Source organism: Galleria mellonella, unplaced genomic scaffold (genome assembly GCF_026898425.1).
Source record: "Galleria mellonella isolate WM207_F2 unplaced genomic scaffold, CSIRO_AGI_GalMel_v1 utg132, whole genome shotgun sequence".
In the NCBI taxonomy this organism is placed as follows: domain Eukaryota; kingdom Metazoa; phylum Arthropoda; class Insecta; order Lepidoptera; family Pyralidae; genus Galleria; species Galleria mellonella.
In genome coordinates this window covers 5716395-5737032 of record NW_026441989.1, presented here as the reverse complement: position 1 = coordinate 5737032, position 20638 = coordinate 5716395, and the positions used below count along the sequence as shown (strand labels likewise).

The 20638-nt window shown below is 31.5% G+C and overlaps 3 protein-coding genes across 6 annotated transcripts; 1 reads left to right on the top strand and 2 right to left on the bottom strand.

Annotated features, from left to right (window-relative positions):
* Nucleotides 1-16: 16 nt before the first annotated feature.
* LOC113518301 (serine/threonine-protein kinase greatwall) lies at nucleotides 17-7861 on the bottom strand. Of its 4 annotated transcripts, none has more exons than XM_031913183.2 (12): nucleotides 7195-7861; nucleotides 6865-7113; nucleotides 5796-6024; nucleotides 5200-5394; nucleotides 4338-4462; nucleotides 4040-4248; nucleotides 3545-3754; nucleotides 3258-3477; nucleotides 2737-2888; nucleotides 2474-2598; nucleotides 951-1163; nucleotides 17-276 (listed from the first exon to the last, which is right to left on the bottom strand). In XM_031913183.2, exons 1-12 carry the CDS (start codon nucleotides 7285-7287, stop codon nucleotides 230-232), a joined length of 2067 nt encoding a protein of 688 aa, XP_031769043.1. In that variant the 5' UTR covers nucleotides 7288-7861; the 3' UTR covers nucleotides 17-229. The 4 variants fall into 4 exon arrangements, with proteins under 4 accessions (XP_031769043.1, XP_026758956.1, XP_026758958.1 ...); XM_026903155.3 differs by having other exon boundaries at nucleotides 5218-5394; XM_026903157.3 differs by having other exon boundaries at nucleotides 5251-5394; nucleotides 7195-7860.
* A 367-nt stretch (nucleotides 7862-8228) lies between these two features.
* LOC113518302 (uncharacterized) lies at nucleotides 8229-9945 on the bottom strand. The gene is made up of 2 exons (XM_052903057.1): nucleotides 9677-9945; nucleotides 8229-9024 (listed from the first exon to the last, which is right to left on the bottom strand). The coding sequence occupies exons 1-2, from the start codon at nucleotides 9803-9805 to the stop codon at nucleotides 8776-8778; spliced, it is 378 nt and encodes a 125-aa protein (XP_052759017.1). The 5' UTR covers nucleotides 9806-9945; the 3' UTR covers nucleotides 8229-8775.
* A 1417-nt stretch (nucleotides 9946-11362) lies between these two features.
* On the top strand, nucleotides 11363-20281 carry LOC113518113 (splicing factor 45). Its single transcript, XM_026902883.3, has 7 exons — nucleotides 11363-11729; nucleotides 13378-13558; nucleotides 13778-13902; nucleotides 18686-18892; nucleotides 19007-19157; nucleotides 19654-19751; nucleotides 19989-20281. Exons 1-7 carry the CDS (start codon nucleotides 11574-11576, stop codon nucleotides 20259-20261), a joined length of 1191 nt encoding a protein of 396 aa, XP_026758684.2. The 5' UTR covers nucleotides 11363-11573; the 3' UTR covers nucleotides 20262-20281.
* Nucleotides 20282-20638: the final 357 nt, after the last annotated feature.

Below are 20638 nucleotides of genomic sequence, written 5' to 3'. Positions count from 1 at the left end.
AATTCCCATAAATATAATTTAGCGTATAATATCATATGTACTTTAAAATAATAACACATATCATTAAAAATAAACCTTTAGTAGAACACTTTAAAATCAGTCTTTACATCTAAAGTTCATTATATTATTTTAAATCTTTTAGTAATAACAAAACATATTTAGTTAAATATTGATATATGGTTTTCACATAGATATCTAATACTATACAGCCCCCTTTATCTTCTTTAAACTAAATGTCAAAATTCGATACTTGTAACTGCTGCAGAATGTTGCGAGCTGTAGACAAAAAATTCTATGTGGGTAAAAAAATATGCCAAACACATCTTATTTTTAATGATCAGCAAGCCCGATTCCCCGCAACTTAATCAGAGAGAAATGAGTGCCAAGGGCCTACTGACCTGTCTTGCGTAATCTACTTTCATAACTAGTCTAATACATATACGCCCATTCTGGTGATGCGTAGCTATTGGCTAATTTTAGTTCAGAGAAATTCCCTATAGGTAGTATATTAAACTGACATGGTGGTATCATAATCGATTATAATTCTTAATAATATTATAAATGTGAAAGTGAGCTTATTTGTTTGTTACCTTATAGTACCTTAACGGTTTAACCAATCACTATGAAACTTGTTATACACGTACTAAATATATGGGACGGAGAAGGATATACTACTTTTTATCCCCGTCAGTAAACCACACCAGTAAGTCAATCAAACGGACGAATTTGCAAGTAAAAGTAGCTAGAAAATAAATCTTTTAAGTGAATAACACCAAACATATCTTACCAACAGTCATTTGTATGTTCTAACAACAAGGTATATCAGATGACCATCACAGCTCTATATCCAACTAATATTTTTACATCAAGATAGGAAATTAAAACATACAATGTACAGTATGTACCGTATTTAACACAAAATAACATAATAAAAACTAAATAATAATTACCTTGGAAATATCCTGTATCATGCAAATCATCGGGAGTGGGCACAAATGGTGGTTCAGCGCGCAATTGGTTGTCCCAGTCGACTCGTTGGAACAACGGCATGCGGCGTACCTCGGCTGCGGCTGGCCGCTCTTTAGGTTCCATGGTAAGTAGGCCTTCGATTGCAGCCACTGCCTCCGTTGACAGAGCTTCATCCGCCTCTGGCCATTCAATATCTAAAAATAATAATATTGAGTCAAATTCAAAACATATTTATTCAAATATACCTGTTTACAAACACTTTTAATCACTTAAGAACTTTCAATTAATTAAGAATACTGGGTTCAGAAAGTTGTTATCTGCTGAGAAGAACCGCAATTCAACAGTTACTCTTTTAAACAGATATTTAATGTGTAGCATTATGTGTATTTATTTTAATGTACTATATCTAAAATTACATGGTCACTAAAAAGCCCGTGTGTGATCCACTAACACCACACACATTTGTCATTGAATTAATCATTTAATGTATATATATATATATATATATATATATATATATATATATATATATATATATATATATATATATATAAAATAATAGACATTGTTTAATAACAGTTTTAAATTTATTAAAAGTTAGATCCAAAATATCGTTCGGTATATTTAATGCCTATTTCCATAAAAAAAAAAACCTATTAACTTTTTCTAAACGATACTTCGGAACAGCAAGTTTGTATCTAGTGTTAAGATTACTGAGATCGCTGCTTTTTTTAGGTTTTCCATTCTGACTATGCTTTATCGATTTTTATTGTTTATTATATACAGTTTATGGATATATATCTACTTGAAGGGAGCGGTAAAGTGGAGCACTGAGAGCGAGGTCTAACAGGAGTATCGTAGAAGCCTTACAACAGTAGAAGCAGTCTGTCTGCCTTACAAGAACTATTATATAGTATATTAACGAAATCGTAAAATAATAGGTATGTATAAGCACATACCTATCTTGTACTTCTTTTTTTATTGGATGAAATCGAGTGGTAACCCCGCCTGCGCTAATGGGATACGCTGGCGGGGCACCAGTGAAGGGTGATCGATGAGGATGAAAACAGGCTAGTTAGCCCATCATGATGAATTCATCAGGAATTAATCATGATAGTTTCCAGAGGGAACCGCAGTCTCCATTACTAACAATCCCTTCCCCCCCCCTATCTTGTACCGTGTAGTGCCATTATACGTGCCGTTGGTACAGATATAGGTTTTTTTTTTCTCGAGAATGTTAATTATTTTTTTTAGTTTTTGGTACTATTTTTTTTTTCTAAGAAAGAAATAAATTTTCTGAGATGAATACTCTAGTTTTTAAGAATTGAATTTCGTTATATAACATACTGTGTACTAAATGAACCGGGTTCATTTTTTCTCATCTGAATAAAAATTATACTATTTCTCAAGTTGGAGCAAATAATACACATCTATAAAATGTCATTAAAATCAGTTGAGTGATTTTGAAGGCCACATGATAAATAGAAAAATCACTCTTACTCACTTCTAGATAATATGTTTTTAAATACAGCTTGAGGAGTTTCGTCGTTGAATGGAGGCACACCAGTCATGAACTCGTACAGACAAACCCCTAAAGCCCACCAATCTACAGGAGGACCATGGCCTTCTCTGGAAGCAACAGCATTATATTATAACATAAATATTTTTTTATTGAAAGTATATTTTCAACAGTTAGTAACAAAATCATTAAAAAAAAAGCAATGAATAATAAAAGGATAGTTATAAAAGGAAACTAAGGAAACTAACTTCAAAAGTAATTCTGGTGCTAAATAGTCTGGAGTTCCTAAAATTCTCTGATCAGATATCTGGTTCCCTCGCCTCACACTTTTAGGCGTACGATAAGGTGTCTGTACGGTTGCCAGAGGAGTTTTGCATAAATCAGTAGGTGACCGTTCTCCCTAAAATATTATAGAAAGTAACCATTTACACAACAACCATATATTAAAACAAATATAGTGCTTACTTAATATTTTATAGGAAAATATCAAAACGAGTTTGTTTATTACATAAACAGCTGTATATATTTTATACAAATGCAAATATTGTCATGAAATTAAATATACAAGTATTTGAGATATAGAAAGTTTAGGCTATTTAGTAAGTAGGACTCAATCATTGAGGACGGAGGAGACCAGTAGCAGACTCGCGACTCCATTACTAGCATTATGCTATTAGGCCTATTAGGTCGACCTCCATGAAAGTCTCCACTGGCCTAACTTCACACACACACTTGGTGGGCACACCTAGTTAAAATACATTCTATTTACCTTGCTTAACCCTCTCATTGGAAATATTTCTAAACTTGTAGAAATATGTTTACTAAATATAATCGACTTCTTATTTGTGTCTGGAATTGACTGATCATCTTTTGGTAAGTTAAAACGGGTAGCTTTCTCTCTCTTTTTCGTTTCTTCTTTATTATTTGATACCGGCGTAGAGAATATGACTCCAACATTAAAATGATAACTGTCATCCTGAGAAACCCACCTAAAAATACAACTGTTATAATTTCTTAAAAATTATATTCAAACACAAAAAAAATATTTATTCATACCTTTTTTTCAAAACGCCCTTTATTGGATTTTTGCGTCTATCTGGAGTAGGATGTAACGACATGCGCTTTGGTGTATTTTGTGACAGTTCTAAAGCCATTATTTCTTGCGTCAACCCACTCTGATTTTCTTTAGACTCTGCTAGACTCATAACACCTGTAGGTGTATCACCATCACAGTCCAGTTTTCTCTTTCTTTTTTTAGCTCTGAAACTATAATTTATATAAGACATATAATTTTACAAAACTTCGTTGTTGATATATATAGTACAGTTACAAAAAATTATATACAAATATAATTTTTTGTAACTGTACTAACTTTTACCCGCAACTTCATTCACATGATCAGGATTTACTTACTGACCAGGATAAAAATTTGCCTATATCCTACCTCATCCCATATAGTATATGTATACCAAACTTCATAGTGATCAGTTAAGCTGTTAAGATGCTATAAGGTTACAATCTCACTTTCACATTTATAAGGATTCATCATACCTAGGTATCCTTTTCAAAGATTGGCCTCTGCATAGTGGTGATGTTGAGTTATCATGTTGAGAGTCTGATAAACCTGTAGATTCATCTACTGAAGACCCATTGTTACTGCTCAAGTCAGTAGTCGATTTATTACTTTTAGAGTTTGAACTATTTTTTGAACTCTCACATGTGTGATAAGAACTGTGTGATTCAGAACCAGAGCCTTGTATCTAAAACATGATTCAGACTAATTAATACATTTACTGCAATAAAAGACATTTACATAATAATTATCTGCAAAATATACATGAATACTTACAGAAACATCGTCTATATTAATACTCTCAGCACTCATGAAAGGATGTATTCCAGACAACTGTGAATGTTCCATTACATTTGAAGTATCTGTACCAGCTACAGCACTTAACTCATCTTTCAGTTTGCCTAATAAAACATTAATATTTAATTATTATATTTCACACACATTTAATAAAAACATAAATATATTTAATTACTTCAATTCAATAACTAATAATGCAATTTAATAGCTCCTAAATAATTGTTATAACCACTGCAAATAGTGTTCTTTGGAACCAATTTGTTAGTCCCCAATATATGGTTTAATATTTTACTATTAGAGTATAACAACTATTTTTCATTGCCAATAAAGTTCATTATAATTATCAATAGTAGAATACTTATCACAAGTAAATATATAATCATCATATGTAATTTTATAATTCTTGTGAAAACATATAATAGTTTCACTTCATTCATGATAACATGCAATTAGATTTTGTTTTGAAACTAATATAAACTCATTTGCTTGTCTGAGGGACCTCCTATAATAAATGTCCTAAGATCTATACTTGGCATATTTGTTTCTATAGGCACATTAATTATCAGCAAAGACATAAATTACATATAAAAATATATATAATATCAGTCAACCAAAGACCAATAAATATCAACATAAACTATTAATTAAATACGAATTTTGATTATTAGTATTCAATAAGTACTTTATATTTGCTTCTATGATTGTTATTATTTAAAAAATAATACTCCATTTTATTATTGTTTTTTTAACATCACCGTTATTTAAAAAACTAGAACACTATGCTTAAGGGATACAAAGCAAAACACAACATAAAAAGTATTTAAACATGCACAATCCCTACATAATTGTAATAGCATACTAGTCTCCTTAAGTTCATCAAGAAGGTTCTCACAGGCATCTGCAGAAATAACAGAATTTTGCATACTTTCCCCTCCACCAGAACCAAAAGACAGATGTGATGTCAAAGATAGGAGTTGGCCAGGGGTCCTCATGTTCAAACTCGGAGTTCGATTAACAAAATCTGATATTTCCAAATCTGAAAATTATATTATTATGTTACTCTTCCAATCTTCAACAATTCGATCAAGAAACATTTAGTTTGGAAGATTGGTGTGTAGTTATTATTTATTATTTCAATTAGGTAAGTTTTCTACAAGTTTAATTCTTCAGTATTTCCTTTTATTTTTATATCATGTTTGCCTCACAATGTGGGTGTCTCGGATAATAACCCTATGCTTTTGGGTTATTTGTCTGATGGAAGCACTGTTAAATTTTATATATACACACTATTGGTGAAGACCTATAAGCGACTTCATTGTTGTTGTGTTTATTTTTATGTAAATAAACCTTGGTTATTTTTTTTACAAATAAATAAATTAAATCTCTTAAAATTAACACAAAAAGTATTTGCTTTAATAACAATAAAAAATTTATTACCTCTATGTATTTCAATTTTTGATAAACCAAAGTCTGTAAGCTTGACATGACCTGACTTTGATATTAACATATTATCTGGTTTCAAGTCCCTGTGCACAATATTATGCTTATGTAAATAGTCCAGAGCTAATGTTACCTCAGCTACATAGAAAATAGCCATAGATTCTTCTAAAAATCCATAAACACCTAATAAAGACTTTAAATCACCACCAACCATATATTCCATGACCTGAAATTTACATTAAAATAAATATAAATATATATATATATATATATATATATATATATATATATATATATATATATATATATATATATATATATATATATATATATATATATATATATATATTTATATATATTTATATATATATATATATATATATATATTTATTATACCAGTCTTTGTAAATTTTATAAAATTTTCTTTAAATTCATAATTGATACATTTAAGTAACTGATATTTTAAAGATCTGAGGTATATACTGCTATAGTATCATATCCACTTAGAATATTATCATAAGAAAAAATACTACATATTTTTGCCAATTAATTTTAGGTTGAAAGAAAATAAGGCAATAAAAACATGTGAATCTAAACTTTTTTGTAACCATGTTAAAATATGATTTTTTTACAATTTGAATGGCAAAATCGAAGACTAAAAGTGGTATATGTTATCTATAGACATGGACAATGTAATGGACATAACAGAGTATACTGTATTGCCCATAATATCTTTTATGCATTGTATTACTATGACTATATCCTATAATTTCTCTGTCATATCCTAATTTTCATACAAAAAGAGTAACATGCAAATACAAGGTACCCAACAGATGACATTTGTACAGTCTCTCTCCAGTAATTTAATAATTATTATTGCCCCAACTTATTAAAAGTAACATTACTGGAAGAAATTGAGGGGTATGTTTGCATAACAGAGACTCTCACTGTTGGTTAGTATTGTTTGCCTATAAGTGCTATGCAATCAGACCTGTTGCCTAGTTCCTATGAGTATTATAGCCTAAGGGCTATATTATTATTTTACAGGATTAAACTTTACACTTACTAGATATACTGATGATACAGATTGTAATGAATAAAATAAATGCACACAAAATGGACTTCTAGATAAAGCCAGCGCATTTCGTTCAGTTACAACTTGTGCTACCATATTTTTATTTATCATATCGGATTTCTTCATAACTTTAATCGCATACATTTGTTCTTTGTTATTCTTCTTATGAGCAAGAAATACTTTGCCGAACGCACCACGGCTGATAGGTTTTATAATAGTGAAATCATGAATATCCGGAGGCTGAAATTATTGTTAAAAAGACGTAAATATAAATAAAGAAAAATATACTTATAACTAATAGGTAGGTAAATACCTAATTACCTTGGTAACAACATTTTCATTTATTGCATTAATTTTCTCTAAAATTGTATGGCAAATTGAACCATCTCCCACTTTTGAATCATCAGTAGCCATTGTAAATAATAACACAAATGCCAAAATTAAATGAAGTTATTTTATTATTTAGTAAATCATTATCAGTTTGATTGAAAAAATATAAATATACATAAAGAAATAAAAACTTATAACCAGAACATTCAAAAGCAACGGCGACAAGAGAAAATATTTATTTTACGATTTTTACGTCACTATCCAGTCCTGTGTCACTAATGTCAAATGTCAGGCAAAATTTAAGTAACAATGTCAAAACAAGATATGGAATTATATAAAAGAATATGAAGAATATGATAATTAGATGTAAAGATGTGCGGACCGGATGTGAGCAAAATTGAAATGGGTGTTTTAATGTGAAATAAAATTTTTGTAGGAACGAAATGTATAAATATCGAACCAGGTGACCCGGCATGAATAATATTAAATTTTGATTGATGGCCTTCTTTGAGGAACACGACATTCGGCGTGACTGATAGCGAACTCGATATGGGTGAACCCCATCATTGAAATTGCTGATGAGTTCTTTGTTGTCAGCTAAGATGCTGTAAAAACTCGCTGAAGAAACTCTAATGTAAAGCCTGAATTTAATATGTTAATTATCAAAATCTATTTTAAAACTAGTGTTAGTATTTATTAATAGGTTAATATAATTTTTTTTACAAAAAAATGTAATTGTTGTTTGAGACCCTATTAATGTATATTAATACTAGTCTTAGGATGAATTTCATTAATTAATATACTGTATACTTATATCGTAGTCACGTTACGTAAGTATATTTTGAAATTAAAATAACATACCTAAGAAGTTACAATATCAAAAAACTGTTTGAAATATTTCACCATATGATGAACTAAAAGCTAATGATTTTAATTAAATATATAAAATAGGAAAATAAAATGTTTGAAAAAAAAATAATTGTATCAAAATGGACAGGAAAATAAAATTTTATAAAATAAAATGAACAAACTATTAATATTCATAATTTAATTGTATAAGTAACACGACAGAAATTTTGAATCTAACAATATGCTCTAATAAAATTAATCATCAATTCTGCAGGATTTGACACATTGACTAAAAGCTTGAACAGCTGCTGAACACATTAAAGGCTGATGCGGATTGTCTTCATAACATTGTAAAATCTGCAAATTTAAGCATGTTTTACCTATGTACCAAATTATTATTTGTGTACCAAATTTAGTGTAGGCATATTTTCCTGTCCACGATTAACGGCGCGATACGAGGCGGCATATTAGGTTTTTTAATGTGCCACTTCAATACCCTGTATAGGTATATTTAAGTGGGAGTAGATAAGAAGCCGTACCCATCATAGACTTTTCTGGTGCTTGATGTTTATGGTCAAGTCATAAGTCTAAAAATACATATGCGCCTACTTAAAGAATCCAGGGTCCTACTGGTTAATAATCATAAATATGCCAATAATGCCGCGTCATGCCTCGCCTTTATTGCGCGGTTCAAACTTTATTTAATACTACTACTATAGTAAATTAATTCTGTACTTTTGCTCGCCATTCAAAACATGGTTTCATTTTGTGTATTCTGTCATGAGTTACTTTAAGTGGTTCGAATATTTGATTAGTATTTTCTATAGTTTTCTCGTATTCCGATTCGATAATTTTATTAATCGAATTATGTTCCTTTTTAAGATGATCTAATCTGCGAGTCCAGTAATCATTTTCATTGTACCCATGTGTCTCAATAGTTTGATTTTTTAAAATGGATTCATTTTCTGTTTCCTGTAATAGATCAAAATATTATGTACTTTCATACAGGTGCATAAAACGTTTCATAATACTCGTAATAATAATATGTGGGTTCAATTTCGACTATCTGAATATTAGGTATTATTCAAGTGAAATCAATTATTAATTTATTGCATCGCCGCGGCTCTTTCGCTTATTAGAAAACAGCTAGATAAAAATGGATAAAAAATTACTAATTTATTTAGCATTAGATGTCTAGATTATTTTATATAAAAATGAATAAGATTTAGATTCGATTCGAGTACATTAAACCTCTATGAAAAATTGCATTCAAATAAATTCTATTTATGAGTTATACTGCTACAGCTACAGCTGAAGCAGCTGTGTTTGCATGGCTGTGTTTCGGAATTTATCGGTACAGAGGAATGACACCTGAATCCTCAGGAATGGTAACACATGGTGGGTATCATGGGCGAAACAGTATATTCTGTTATGTCCATGGTATAGGCGACGGTTACCACTTTCCTTCAGGTGGGCCGTCAGCTTGTTTGCCATTCTAAGTTGTATAAAAAAAAAAAAAGCTAAGCATATACATACACAATAAGAGTTCTGCGACAGAGAATATTTCTTTTTATTCGTATTTATTTTTTACTCGTAGACTAACTAAATTACAGAAAGAACTTACATCGACTATATTTTCAATTTCTGCGAATGTGTTATCTTCGATAGATTTATGAACAGTTATTACAGGAATAATAGCAAATGTATTGTCAAAACTAATGCGTCGAGTATCTTTTGTACTTATGGTTCCCATTTCGAAAAGCAAATTATGTATTAAAAATACGCTTTCGTATTATGATTTTATTAGCTTATTTACTACGAAGAATTTATTGCATTTACAAATGGAATAAAATAGAATATTCTATACAAAAGTCTTTAAACGGGCATTTGTCATGTAACATTTGCTCCATGAAAATAAGTTTTTTTTTATCTACAATAAATGTCTAAATTTGTAGTTTATACTCGTAGGTGTATTATGTTTTCAACTAACTTCAAAAAGGTATAAATATTAAAGATTTATTAAAATCATGGACTTAGTATAACGTACTTCGTACACTTTATAATCTAAAATTAAAATATTGACATAGGTAGTTGTTTCTCTTTTATTGTAAAATCATTGTTTTCCATGTCTTGTTTAGGAAAGAAAATTAACACCTTTGTTCGTAGTTTTGCAGTTTCAATTTCAAAAATTAATTTAAAATTACATGTAAACAAGGACTTACATTTTCATTTTGTAGAGAGTTTAAAATCATTTTAATTATTATATAAAATTGTGAACATCGATATATAGAAATTTTGAATTTACAAATAGATTTATAAGAAAATATACTATACGTAATCTATGTGTACGTAATCCGTTAATGTTTCAAGATTAGAGCCCATACTGAGCGTCATGAAGCAAACCATCAATTTGTCGTCTAATATATATGTTAAGAATAGTTTCAAAAGTCTTAGCAAAGACAACCAGTACCGCGATTGGCCTGAATTTAGAAACATTCGGCTCCAGATCTTCTTTTGGAACCGAAGTAAGCTTGGGCAGCTTCCAACAGTTGGATATTTAGAATGGGTTAAAGAGAGATTATAAAGATACAACAGCGGGGCAGTGAACATCGGCAAACAATCTTTTACCAAAAATACAGAAATACCGTCAGGTCCAACTGAAGCCCGCAACTTAAGATGCCCCATCGTTGTCTTCAAGTCCCGTTTATTTATCACACCGAGAGTCATAGATCGTGCTACTATGCAAGAATGGGCAGCACATGCAGTATCTACAGAATTTAGATATGACCCCTTAGATCTAAACACAGAACCAAAATATCGGCCAAAAGCGTTAGCCACAGCCTGATCAGGTATTACTTTATTATTGTACGTGTAATTATGTATATTTCATTTAAAAGTAGACTTTCTTATTTCCTACATATTCCCAGAATTTAATAGGATCTTAAATTATGTCATACTGTATACTTTGTAAATATTGCCGATAAACATTGTTTATCAATTTTTTTACGTACCACCTATAATATTTAAACATTTCTTTATCATATTATTTCCTTCTATGTAATTCCTTGTTCTTACTGCAAAATTTGTCATTGACAAATAATTGACATATCAAACATTTTCTATACAATAGCCTATTATGAAATGGAAAAAATAGCAAATGATGATCTATCTTTCGTCCTCTTTTTATTAATTATATTTACATAAGAAGAAAATAGACAACCATATGATTAACAGTTTTTTTATCATTACTGCTACGTAATTCCTTGTTCTTAGGTTCAAAAAATTCAAAGCTGGTAACACTAGTTCCTGTTTTTAATTTCCTTTTTAATTAGACTTTTTATTATATCTGTATTATTTGTCAATTTCGTTCTACATATTAAACTATTTTTGCATTAATTTGACTGATTTTTAGTGGATGTAGTGTAGTAATATTGTATTGTATTTCTTGAATTTGTGTGTAAACGGCGAATCGAGTAATGGAAAGTAACTATAGCTCATAGAGGGGAAAAAATATTAGAAACATGTCTCTGTATGATGATCTTGACACAATCAAAGCTCGTACTACTGAGAAAGTCGCTGGATGGTCTTCGGGAATAAAATTACTACAATCACAATTGCAACTTAAGAAAGCTGCAGTAACACAACCCAAAAGAGAAGCGTTGCGACGATCAGCACAGGTTAGTTGCAGTACTAATAATTAAATAATTTCCATAGTTCATTGGTTTTAGTAACTATTACCTGTCATCACACATACAGATAAGTGTAGTAAGCATATTAGTTTTATATACGAGTTATCAACCAGATGGACGACCTTTTTTTTGTAATATATGAAAATGAAATGGTGATCATGCTTACGTTATCGGTATACACAGATGGGGTATCATTCATATCAAGAATGATAGATGAGGATGAAGCAAGTCAGTTGGTCTATCTAATGAATTCAACAATAATTAATCACGATGGTTTCTAGGGAGAATCACTTGGAGGTGATCTTGATAGGGTATATTGTTTACAATGTAGCTGTTATACAAATAAAATTAAGTATAGGGTATAGAAGCATAACACCTTAAAACATGTTAGTACTTAGGAATGGCAATGCATACAAGGTATCATGGGTGACACAGTATACTCTGTTATGTCAATGAAACAGTTTATGTTTATAGACAATGGTTACCATTTTTCATCAGGGGGGCTGTCAGCTTGTTTGCCATTTAACATTGGATAAAAAAATCCTTTTTCCAGTGGATTTGGATAATATTTACTATAATTATTAGTATATAGTTGTAATAACTGAAGTTTACTGTATTAACTAGACTTGAAATATTTCACATGTTTCCTACATGTGAAATACATGTACATTATGAAATATTATATTTTAAGTGAATTTATATGTCATTCCACCAGCAGTCTGTATGAAGTGACTTATGTTTCATATAGATTGCTACAAAACTCTAAATGAAATCATAGATAATTACTATATTTGAATTTATTCATGAGTCATCAGTGAAGTAAAATTGTGGCAGATGGCAGACTTATCAATACAGAACTAGTGAGTAGACTATATCACATTGCATTAGAATTTCTATTTATTCACTCTTATCATAAAAATTGTAATTCATATTTCACTTTTCAATGGCAAATAGTAGTGAGCGTAACCTTAAGTAATTATGAGTTAAAATCACTTTTATGGTTTGTTATGGGTGATATCACTATTAATTAAAATGATAATTTTACTAAATGAAAATGAATTAAATATAGCAATGATTTCCATTCCTAGTTCAACCAAAGATTTTGTATAACCCTAGAACTCCAGAGAGTATAGTAGTAATGCCAAAATAAGTTTATTATTTCAAGGAGTATATTATATTATTTATATGTTTTATATTAATTTTATTTTATATTAATAAAAAATATAATTTTATTAATTTAATAAATTAAATTATTGTTTATTAAGAACTTAGTATTTCACTTCTTTTACTGATACATTGGGGCATATTTTGATTTTGCCATTTCTTTAAATCTATTTCTTAACCCAATATTTTAAAAGTTTTAGAAAATTACTATTTTATGGGCCATAACAAACCAAATTTATAATAATTTTAAATGAAAAGTATATGAGATTCAGTTTATATTAGTAGTCCTTAGAATAAAAATTTTGCTCTGATTTCAATTAAAATTTTTTTTAAAATAAGTTTAGAGAATTGGTGTCTCAGAATCAACATGATTATGGATTCATTCTAGCTTGAAATATAAAACTATTAGTACTAACTATTTTTTTTATTACTATCTGTATTTTTATTAATACAATGTGTTTACTTCATCAAGGTATTGACTCCAGTAATAGATTTGAAAAGTAAACAAAAAGATGATGATGAGTCCAATTCAAATAGTCCAAATCTTCAGCCAAAAACATTGACAGCTTCACTGAATGTTCGAGATTTTGATTGGAATGTGGCCAATGAATATGATCCTATGTGGCCAAATGATTATGAAAAAGTTGCTAAAGGTAAAAATAAATTTAATTTGAAAAAATTAGATTTTCTTTTATTTTTTTATTAATTTTAATATTGTTGTGAAATATGTTAAAGGGCTTATTAATATTTGGTATTTAATCTATTGATTTGTTTATTAGTAATTTTAATATTTATAATTTTTTTTACTAAATGTGCTAAAAACTTACTTTATGTGAATTATATTAATGTGGTATTTGACAAAATGATTTCAGAAATGCAAGCAAAGAGATTGCAACTTGATAGTAATGACAGAAATGAAACAAGATCAGATAGAAAGCGTAAAAGTAGATTTGGAGACGATGAGGATGCCATTCCAGAGAAGACACTTATACCTATGGTAATATTATTGAACATATTGAACATCATATTTCTCTGTTACATATTTTTAGTAAGAACAATGGTGCCCCACATAAATACTACTTTTGATTTACGGCTCTCTCCATGTGAATCAAAATAAAAAGTATCCTAATTTTGGATGTTTCTTAGATTGTACATATTCAGTAACAGATATTCAGTTATCTTTCCTTTCGTGATTGTGGATACATACTGTCATGTATATTGATGTGGGTACTTTTATACTTTGTTAAATAATAAAGTGTACTAATGTAGGTAGAACATGTTCCAACATGACATAAACTGATTCAAGCTACACAGCACGTTTTATTTCACAATATCATATAATTAGAACATATTAGTGGCGACGAAGTGTAAAAAGTAATAAAATGGACGTAAAAGCAGTGAAATTCGATGAGTTTAATCCGCAAACAGACAATTGGGATATTTATTTTGACCGTTTAAAATTTTGTTTCGAGGCTAATGGCGTCATAACAGACTCGTCTAAAAGAGCTAACTTCTTCACAGTGTGTGGTTCGCGGGTGTTTGAAACTTTATTGGCATTAATCACACCCAGAAAAGCTAGCGAAGTGACATTCAATGAAATAGAAATTGTTTTGACTAAACACTACAGTCCAAGACCAAATGAAATATCAGTGTCGTTCCAGTTTTATAAACGTGATCAAAAACATGATGAATCTGCGGCAGACTATATAGCTCAATTAAGAAAACTTAGCTCTGGCTGCAATTTCGTTGACTTAGAGCGAATGCTTCGCGACCGGCTCGTATGTGGTATGCGTGACGGACGGTTACAGTATGAACTTTTAAAACGAGATAAGTTACGTTATCAAGATGTAGTGGATGCTATGCTATCATCAGAAAGTGCGGGACGGGATGTCCGCATGATTCAAGTATCTGCCAGCGTGACCGCGGATACTACTGTCGCGCCTGTCCTCTCTCGAACGACTTACACTACATCACCGTCGGGTTCAGAGCCGATGGATATTAATGCAGTTCAGTCAAGAGCGTCCATTCGTTTTTGTTATCGTTGTGGCGACCGTCATAATGGAGAGTGTCGATTTTTAAATGCTATTTGTCGATACTGTAAGAAAAAAGGGCACCTGGAGAAAATTTGTATTAGTAAAAAGAAGAATAAACATAATAATGTAAATTTTACGGAAGAAACAAATGATTGTTTAAATGGAATCTATTGTATATCAAATATGGGTCGCACACCGCCATTTGAAGTGATGCCATTCCTTGCTGGAATTCCAGTTTGTATGCAAGTGGATACAGGAGCAAGTTATTCTATAGTAAATGAGCAAACATGGCATACAGTACATAAACAGATGCCACAAAATGCACTACAGCCTACTTCACTAATCCTACGCACATGGACAGAGACTCCAGTCCAACTACTTGGCCAAGTTACACTACCAGTGCGTTATAGAAACATCGCAAAAAACTTGTGTGTGATTGTAGCCAAAGGTAAAGGACCGAACCTACTCGGTCGAGATTGGCTCGCTCCTCTGAACTTGACTATGAATATCAATTTTGTGTCAAATACTGAACAAAATGGAATAGACACGATATTATCTAAACATAAAGAAGTTTTCAAAGATGGACTCGGTACCTACCGCGGACAACCAGTTACTATACACATAAAGCCAGGGGCAACTCCAAAGTTCCTTAAGGCTCGTCAAGTACCATTTGCTTTAAAACAAAGAATAGAAATGGAGATTGATAGATTAGAAAATGAAGGAGTATTACGCCAAACATCCTTTTCTGAATGGGCTACACCAGTAGTGCCAATAATAAAAAAGTCAGGAGAAATAAGATTGTGTGGAGATTACCGCAGTACTGTTAATGAAGCCACCGAGTCAGATACCTATCCTATGCCCACAGCAAATGAAGTCTTTGCTGCGGTCGCGGGTGGAAAATACTTTACAACTTTAGATTTGGATAGAGCATACACACAAGTTACCGTAGACGATGAAACATCTAAACTCCTAACTTTGAATACCTGCAAGGGTCTGTATACCGTACATCGCCTCGCTTTCGGAGTTAAGGCATGTCCTGGAATTTTTCAACGATTAATGACATCTTTGTTGGGTGGCATCGCCGGTGTTGCAGTTCTAATTGATGACATAATCGTCTGTGGCCATACTTTGCTGGAAATGCAAGAAAGACTTGATAAGGTACTTGGGCGAATCGAACGTGCAGGACTTCGATTGAATAAAAATAAATGCAGGTTCGCTCAAGAAAGAGTTGAGTTTCTAGGTTTTGTTATAGATGCTAAGGGTATCCATCCAGCACCAAGCAAAGTAGAATCCATTACTAACACCCCTAAACCTAAAAACAAACGAGAACTACAAGCTTATCTCTATAATTTTTATGAGAGGTTGTATACCTCATAAAGCGACGCTACTAGAGCCATTGCATCGTTTATTAGACACACGTCAGGAGTGGAAATGGACAGAACAAGAACAAAACGCGTTTGACACGGCTAATCGATTATTGACTTTTGATTTAACACTAGTGCACTATGATATAACTAAACCTATAATACTTACTTGTGATAGTTCAGAATATGGCGTTGGAGCAGTATTGTCACATGTAAAGGATAATGACGAATTTCCTATAGCAATGGCATCCAGAACTTTACATCCTCATGAGCGGCGTTATTCACAGCTGGATAAAGAAGCTACTTCAATTATGTTTGGGATAACCAAATTTCAAAATTACCTCACAGGAAGAAAATTCTCTATAATAACTGATCATAAACCATTGCTCGGTATATTTAATCCTAAAAAGCCTATGCCTAATATGATTTCACCTCGTTTAACTAGAATAGCAATTGCTTTGACATCTCACGACTATGAGATAAAATATAAGCCAGGTCCTGAAATAGGTAATGCAGATTGTTTAAGCCGATGGCCACAGCCAGCCAATGAAGTTTAGTACCGTGGAACCTCAACATCAGCTGGGAGAAGTACTTTTAATGGCTGAAACACCAGAAGATTTTCCATACAATTCAGAGCACATAGCCAGGGAACGAATAGAGATAAAATCTTGTCAAAAGTTAGTTATTATATACAACGTGGGTGGCCAGCTAAAGAAACTGATGCAGATATACGCCCATTCTGGTTACATCGCACAGAGCTGTCACTGCAAGAAAATTGTATTCTACTAGGATGTCGGGTTGTAGTACCTAGTACTCTCCGTCCTGCAACTCTACGAATGTTACATAAAACACATACAGGTATTGTCCAAACCAAAGCACTGGCCAGAAGCTATGTGTGGTGGCCACACTTAAACGAAGACATAGAATCACTAGTGAGTGGTTGTACCAAGTGCCTTGAAAATCGACATATGCCTCCTAAAACTACACACGAATGGATTACACCTTCAAGGCCATGGTCAAGAATTCATATAGACTTTGCGGGGCCATATCACAATAAATATTTTCTAATTATAGTCGATGCATATTCTCGTTGGCCAGAAGTGTTTATGGTGAACAATACAACAACGACCACTGTGATTCGGTTGCTTAGAACGACTTTTGCAACCCATGGCCTTTGTGAAGTTTTAGTGTCTGATAATGGCACATCATTTGTATCAGGCGAAATTAAGGAATTTCTGCAGGCAAATAATATACGTCACGTTACTACTGCACCTTATCATCCAGCGACCAATGGTTTAGCGGAACGAATGGTCCAGACAGTTAAAGATAAACTAAAAAAAATGGATCATTTATCCTGGGACATTAGAATTCCAAATTTGTTATTAGGTTTCTTTGTCAAAATGCTCAGCTACGAATAAAAGTCCAGCTGAACTATTAATGAACAGACATTTGAGGACATTGCTGGATACAATTCATCCAGACAGTTTGAAACATAAAAAAACAGAGTGGCAGATTGACCACAATCAACATAAATCACACAGAGAAACTAATGAGGGAAAACTATTTTTATTAATACAATGTGTTTACAGATAATGTACAGAAATTACAACAATCAAGGCCCCAAATGGTTACCAGGCGTAGTATTACAGAAGAATGGACCGTCTAATTATAAAATTGAGACAGCTAATGGTAAAGCAATCAATCGTCATATTGATCAGTTGATTAGATACAGATCAAGAAAGGAGGAAGGAGAAGAAGGAATTGCTGGTACATCTGAATCATTGGAAGTTTCCAATAACACAGATAATAATGTTAAGAACCATCAACAAGAACAACAGGAAAGTAACAGCCAAGAGTCTGAGAGGATTATTGAAATACCAGATTCTGAAAAATGGGTTGAGATATTGGGAATCCCACCAACTTTGAATTGGCTATTAGCTACAGGCAAAATAAAAAATAAGTTAAATGTGCATTCTAAAACTCCTTATGAGAGACCACAAGATCTTAAAGACAATCTGTACTTATTCTAAGTGTCATTATATTTTTATATTAGTATTATATATGTCTAAAATGTAATCATAATATCTTTCTATATTTATAATTGATTTAACTATCTTAGAGGGGAGGTATGTCATGTATATTGATGTGGGTACTTTTATACTTTGTTAAATAATAAAGTGTACTAATGTAGGTAGAACATGTTCCAACATGACATAAACTGATTCAAGCTACACAGCACGTTTTATTTCACAATATCATATAATTAGAACATATTACATACATACTTCTGTTATATAAGGAGCGCAATTAGGTGATTTAATAAATGTTGTTTGTCTATTAACAAATTAATACTATTTCTATATCCAGTATTTTATTGTTACAGCAACCTGAAGAAGAAGAAGCTGAAGAGATATCAAAGCGTGCTGCTGGTGCTGCTATAGCACCACCACCATCTTTAACAGTGGAAACACCATCACCACCACCACCACCACCTGTAGTACCAGCAGCCACTCCTTCCCCTGGTTTTTCTTTAGGTGGTTATGGTGCCAGTTCAGTAGCTGCGAAAATTATGGCAAAATATGGCTTCAAGGTAATTAACAAATAACACTGTTGTACCCAATAATATGTGAAATGTTAATTAACACATGTAGTAGTTGAGAACTATTTTGAGGTGATAGATAAATCTGTGTATATTTCATTGTAGGAAGGTCAAGGTTTGGGTAAAAAAGAACAAGGAATGTCAGTAGCTCTGCAGGTAGAAAAAACTTCAAAAAGGGGTGGCCGAATCATACATGAGAAAGATGGAAATGTAATGCCACCTCCTGGTTTTGCTGTTCCTGCACCTCCTGGTCCAGGTTATTATACTACATATATATACATTAGCTGTGTTAATTTATGTAAGAAGTTCTACATTAAAAGTTAAACTGCACTTACAAGCCAGTGGATGGGATTCAGTGCACCTTAATCTCATTTCTTTCCATACAACAACAGGTGTTTGGTGCATGGTCTTTTTGTTAAACAGTTTGTTTTACAATATTAAAAATATTCTTAAAACCTTATAATTGCCAAGTGGCCAGTTGTTTAGTCAATGTTGTTGAGTGGTTTACTTTTTGGTAAGATATCTTCATTAAGAATAGAGTTTATCATTGTTGATACTAAAACCTTATTTTAATTGTGTTTTCTGGAAGATAAATATACTATATTTAATTTGTGTTACATATTTTATTTTTATTTATTTATTACATAGTCATAACATGCTTATACATAACATAGATACAAAATAAACTACCATTGTTTAGTTTACATATGAAATACTAATGTGTTTAATAAAAAATGCTTCATTTCTTACAGATTCACCTACTGCTACTTCCAATTCACCCCAGCTTTCTAAACAGGAACCATCAATCACCGAGATAATGAAGTCACCAAGTAAAGTGGTTTTATTGCGAGTAAGTATAAGTAACTAGTGCTTACAATACCTTATCTATTACTCTTTATAGCATTCAAACTTTAGTTTACTGAGGTGTATATTGTATTAATACAAATTTAAAAAACCAATAATAGTTGTCAAATTTAGCAGAAAAAGCGCACACACACACGCGCGCACACACGCGCACGCAAATTCTAGTACCTAAGTAAGTGAATTTGATGGTGTTTTGAATTTTCATATACATAATTTGTTACAGAACATGGTAGGTCCAGGTGATGTTGACGAGGAATTAGAACCTGAAGTTAAAGATGAATGCAATACTAAATATGGAGATGTTATAAAAGTATTGATTTTCGAAATGCCCAATGCTCCTGCAGATGAGGCTGTAAGAATATTTGTGGAATTCAAACGAATTGAAAGCGCCATAAAAGCAGTTGTTGATTTAAATGGAAGATTCTTTGGTGGTCGTCAGGTCAAAGCAGGCTTCTATGATGTAGAGAAATTTAATTGTTTACAATTAACAGAATAAACTTATTGACTTAAAATTAATATTTTATTTGCGTCAAAAGAAAATAATTCCCAACAATACTTTTCCTTTTCTTAGGGTATAATTACAGCGTTAAGTTATTGATTAATGATACGCGGCAGAGACTTATTAATCAAAGTTTGCAATATATGGGATTACAAGTTATCTTTTATAAAAATAAAGAGAACAAAATTAAATGTCTTATGTAAAAAAAACTTATTACTCAATTAAGGACTTGTTGGACTAAAAAATAATTCTATTTTATAAGCACATACATAATATTTTATCATTAGTATTTAAAAAAAATACTATAAATATTAAAATGATGCATGCCATTGTTTTGGCAAAAAACACGCCTGTTCCTAACATATTATTACTCT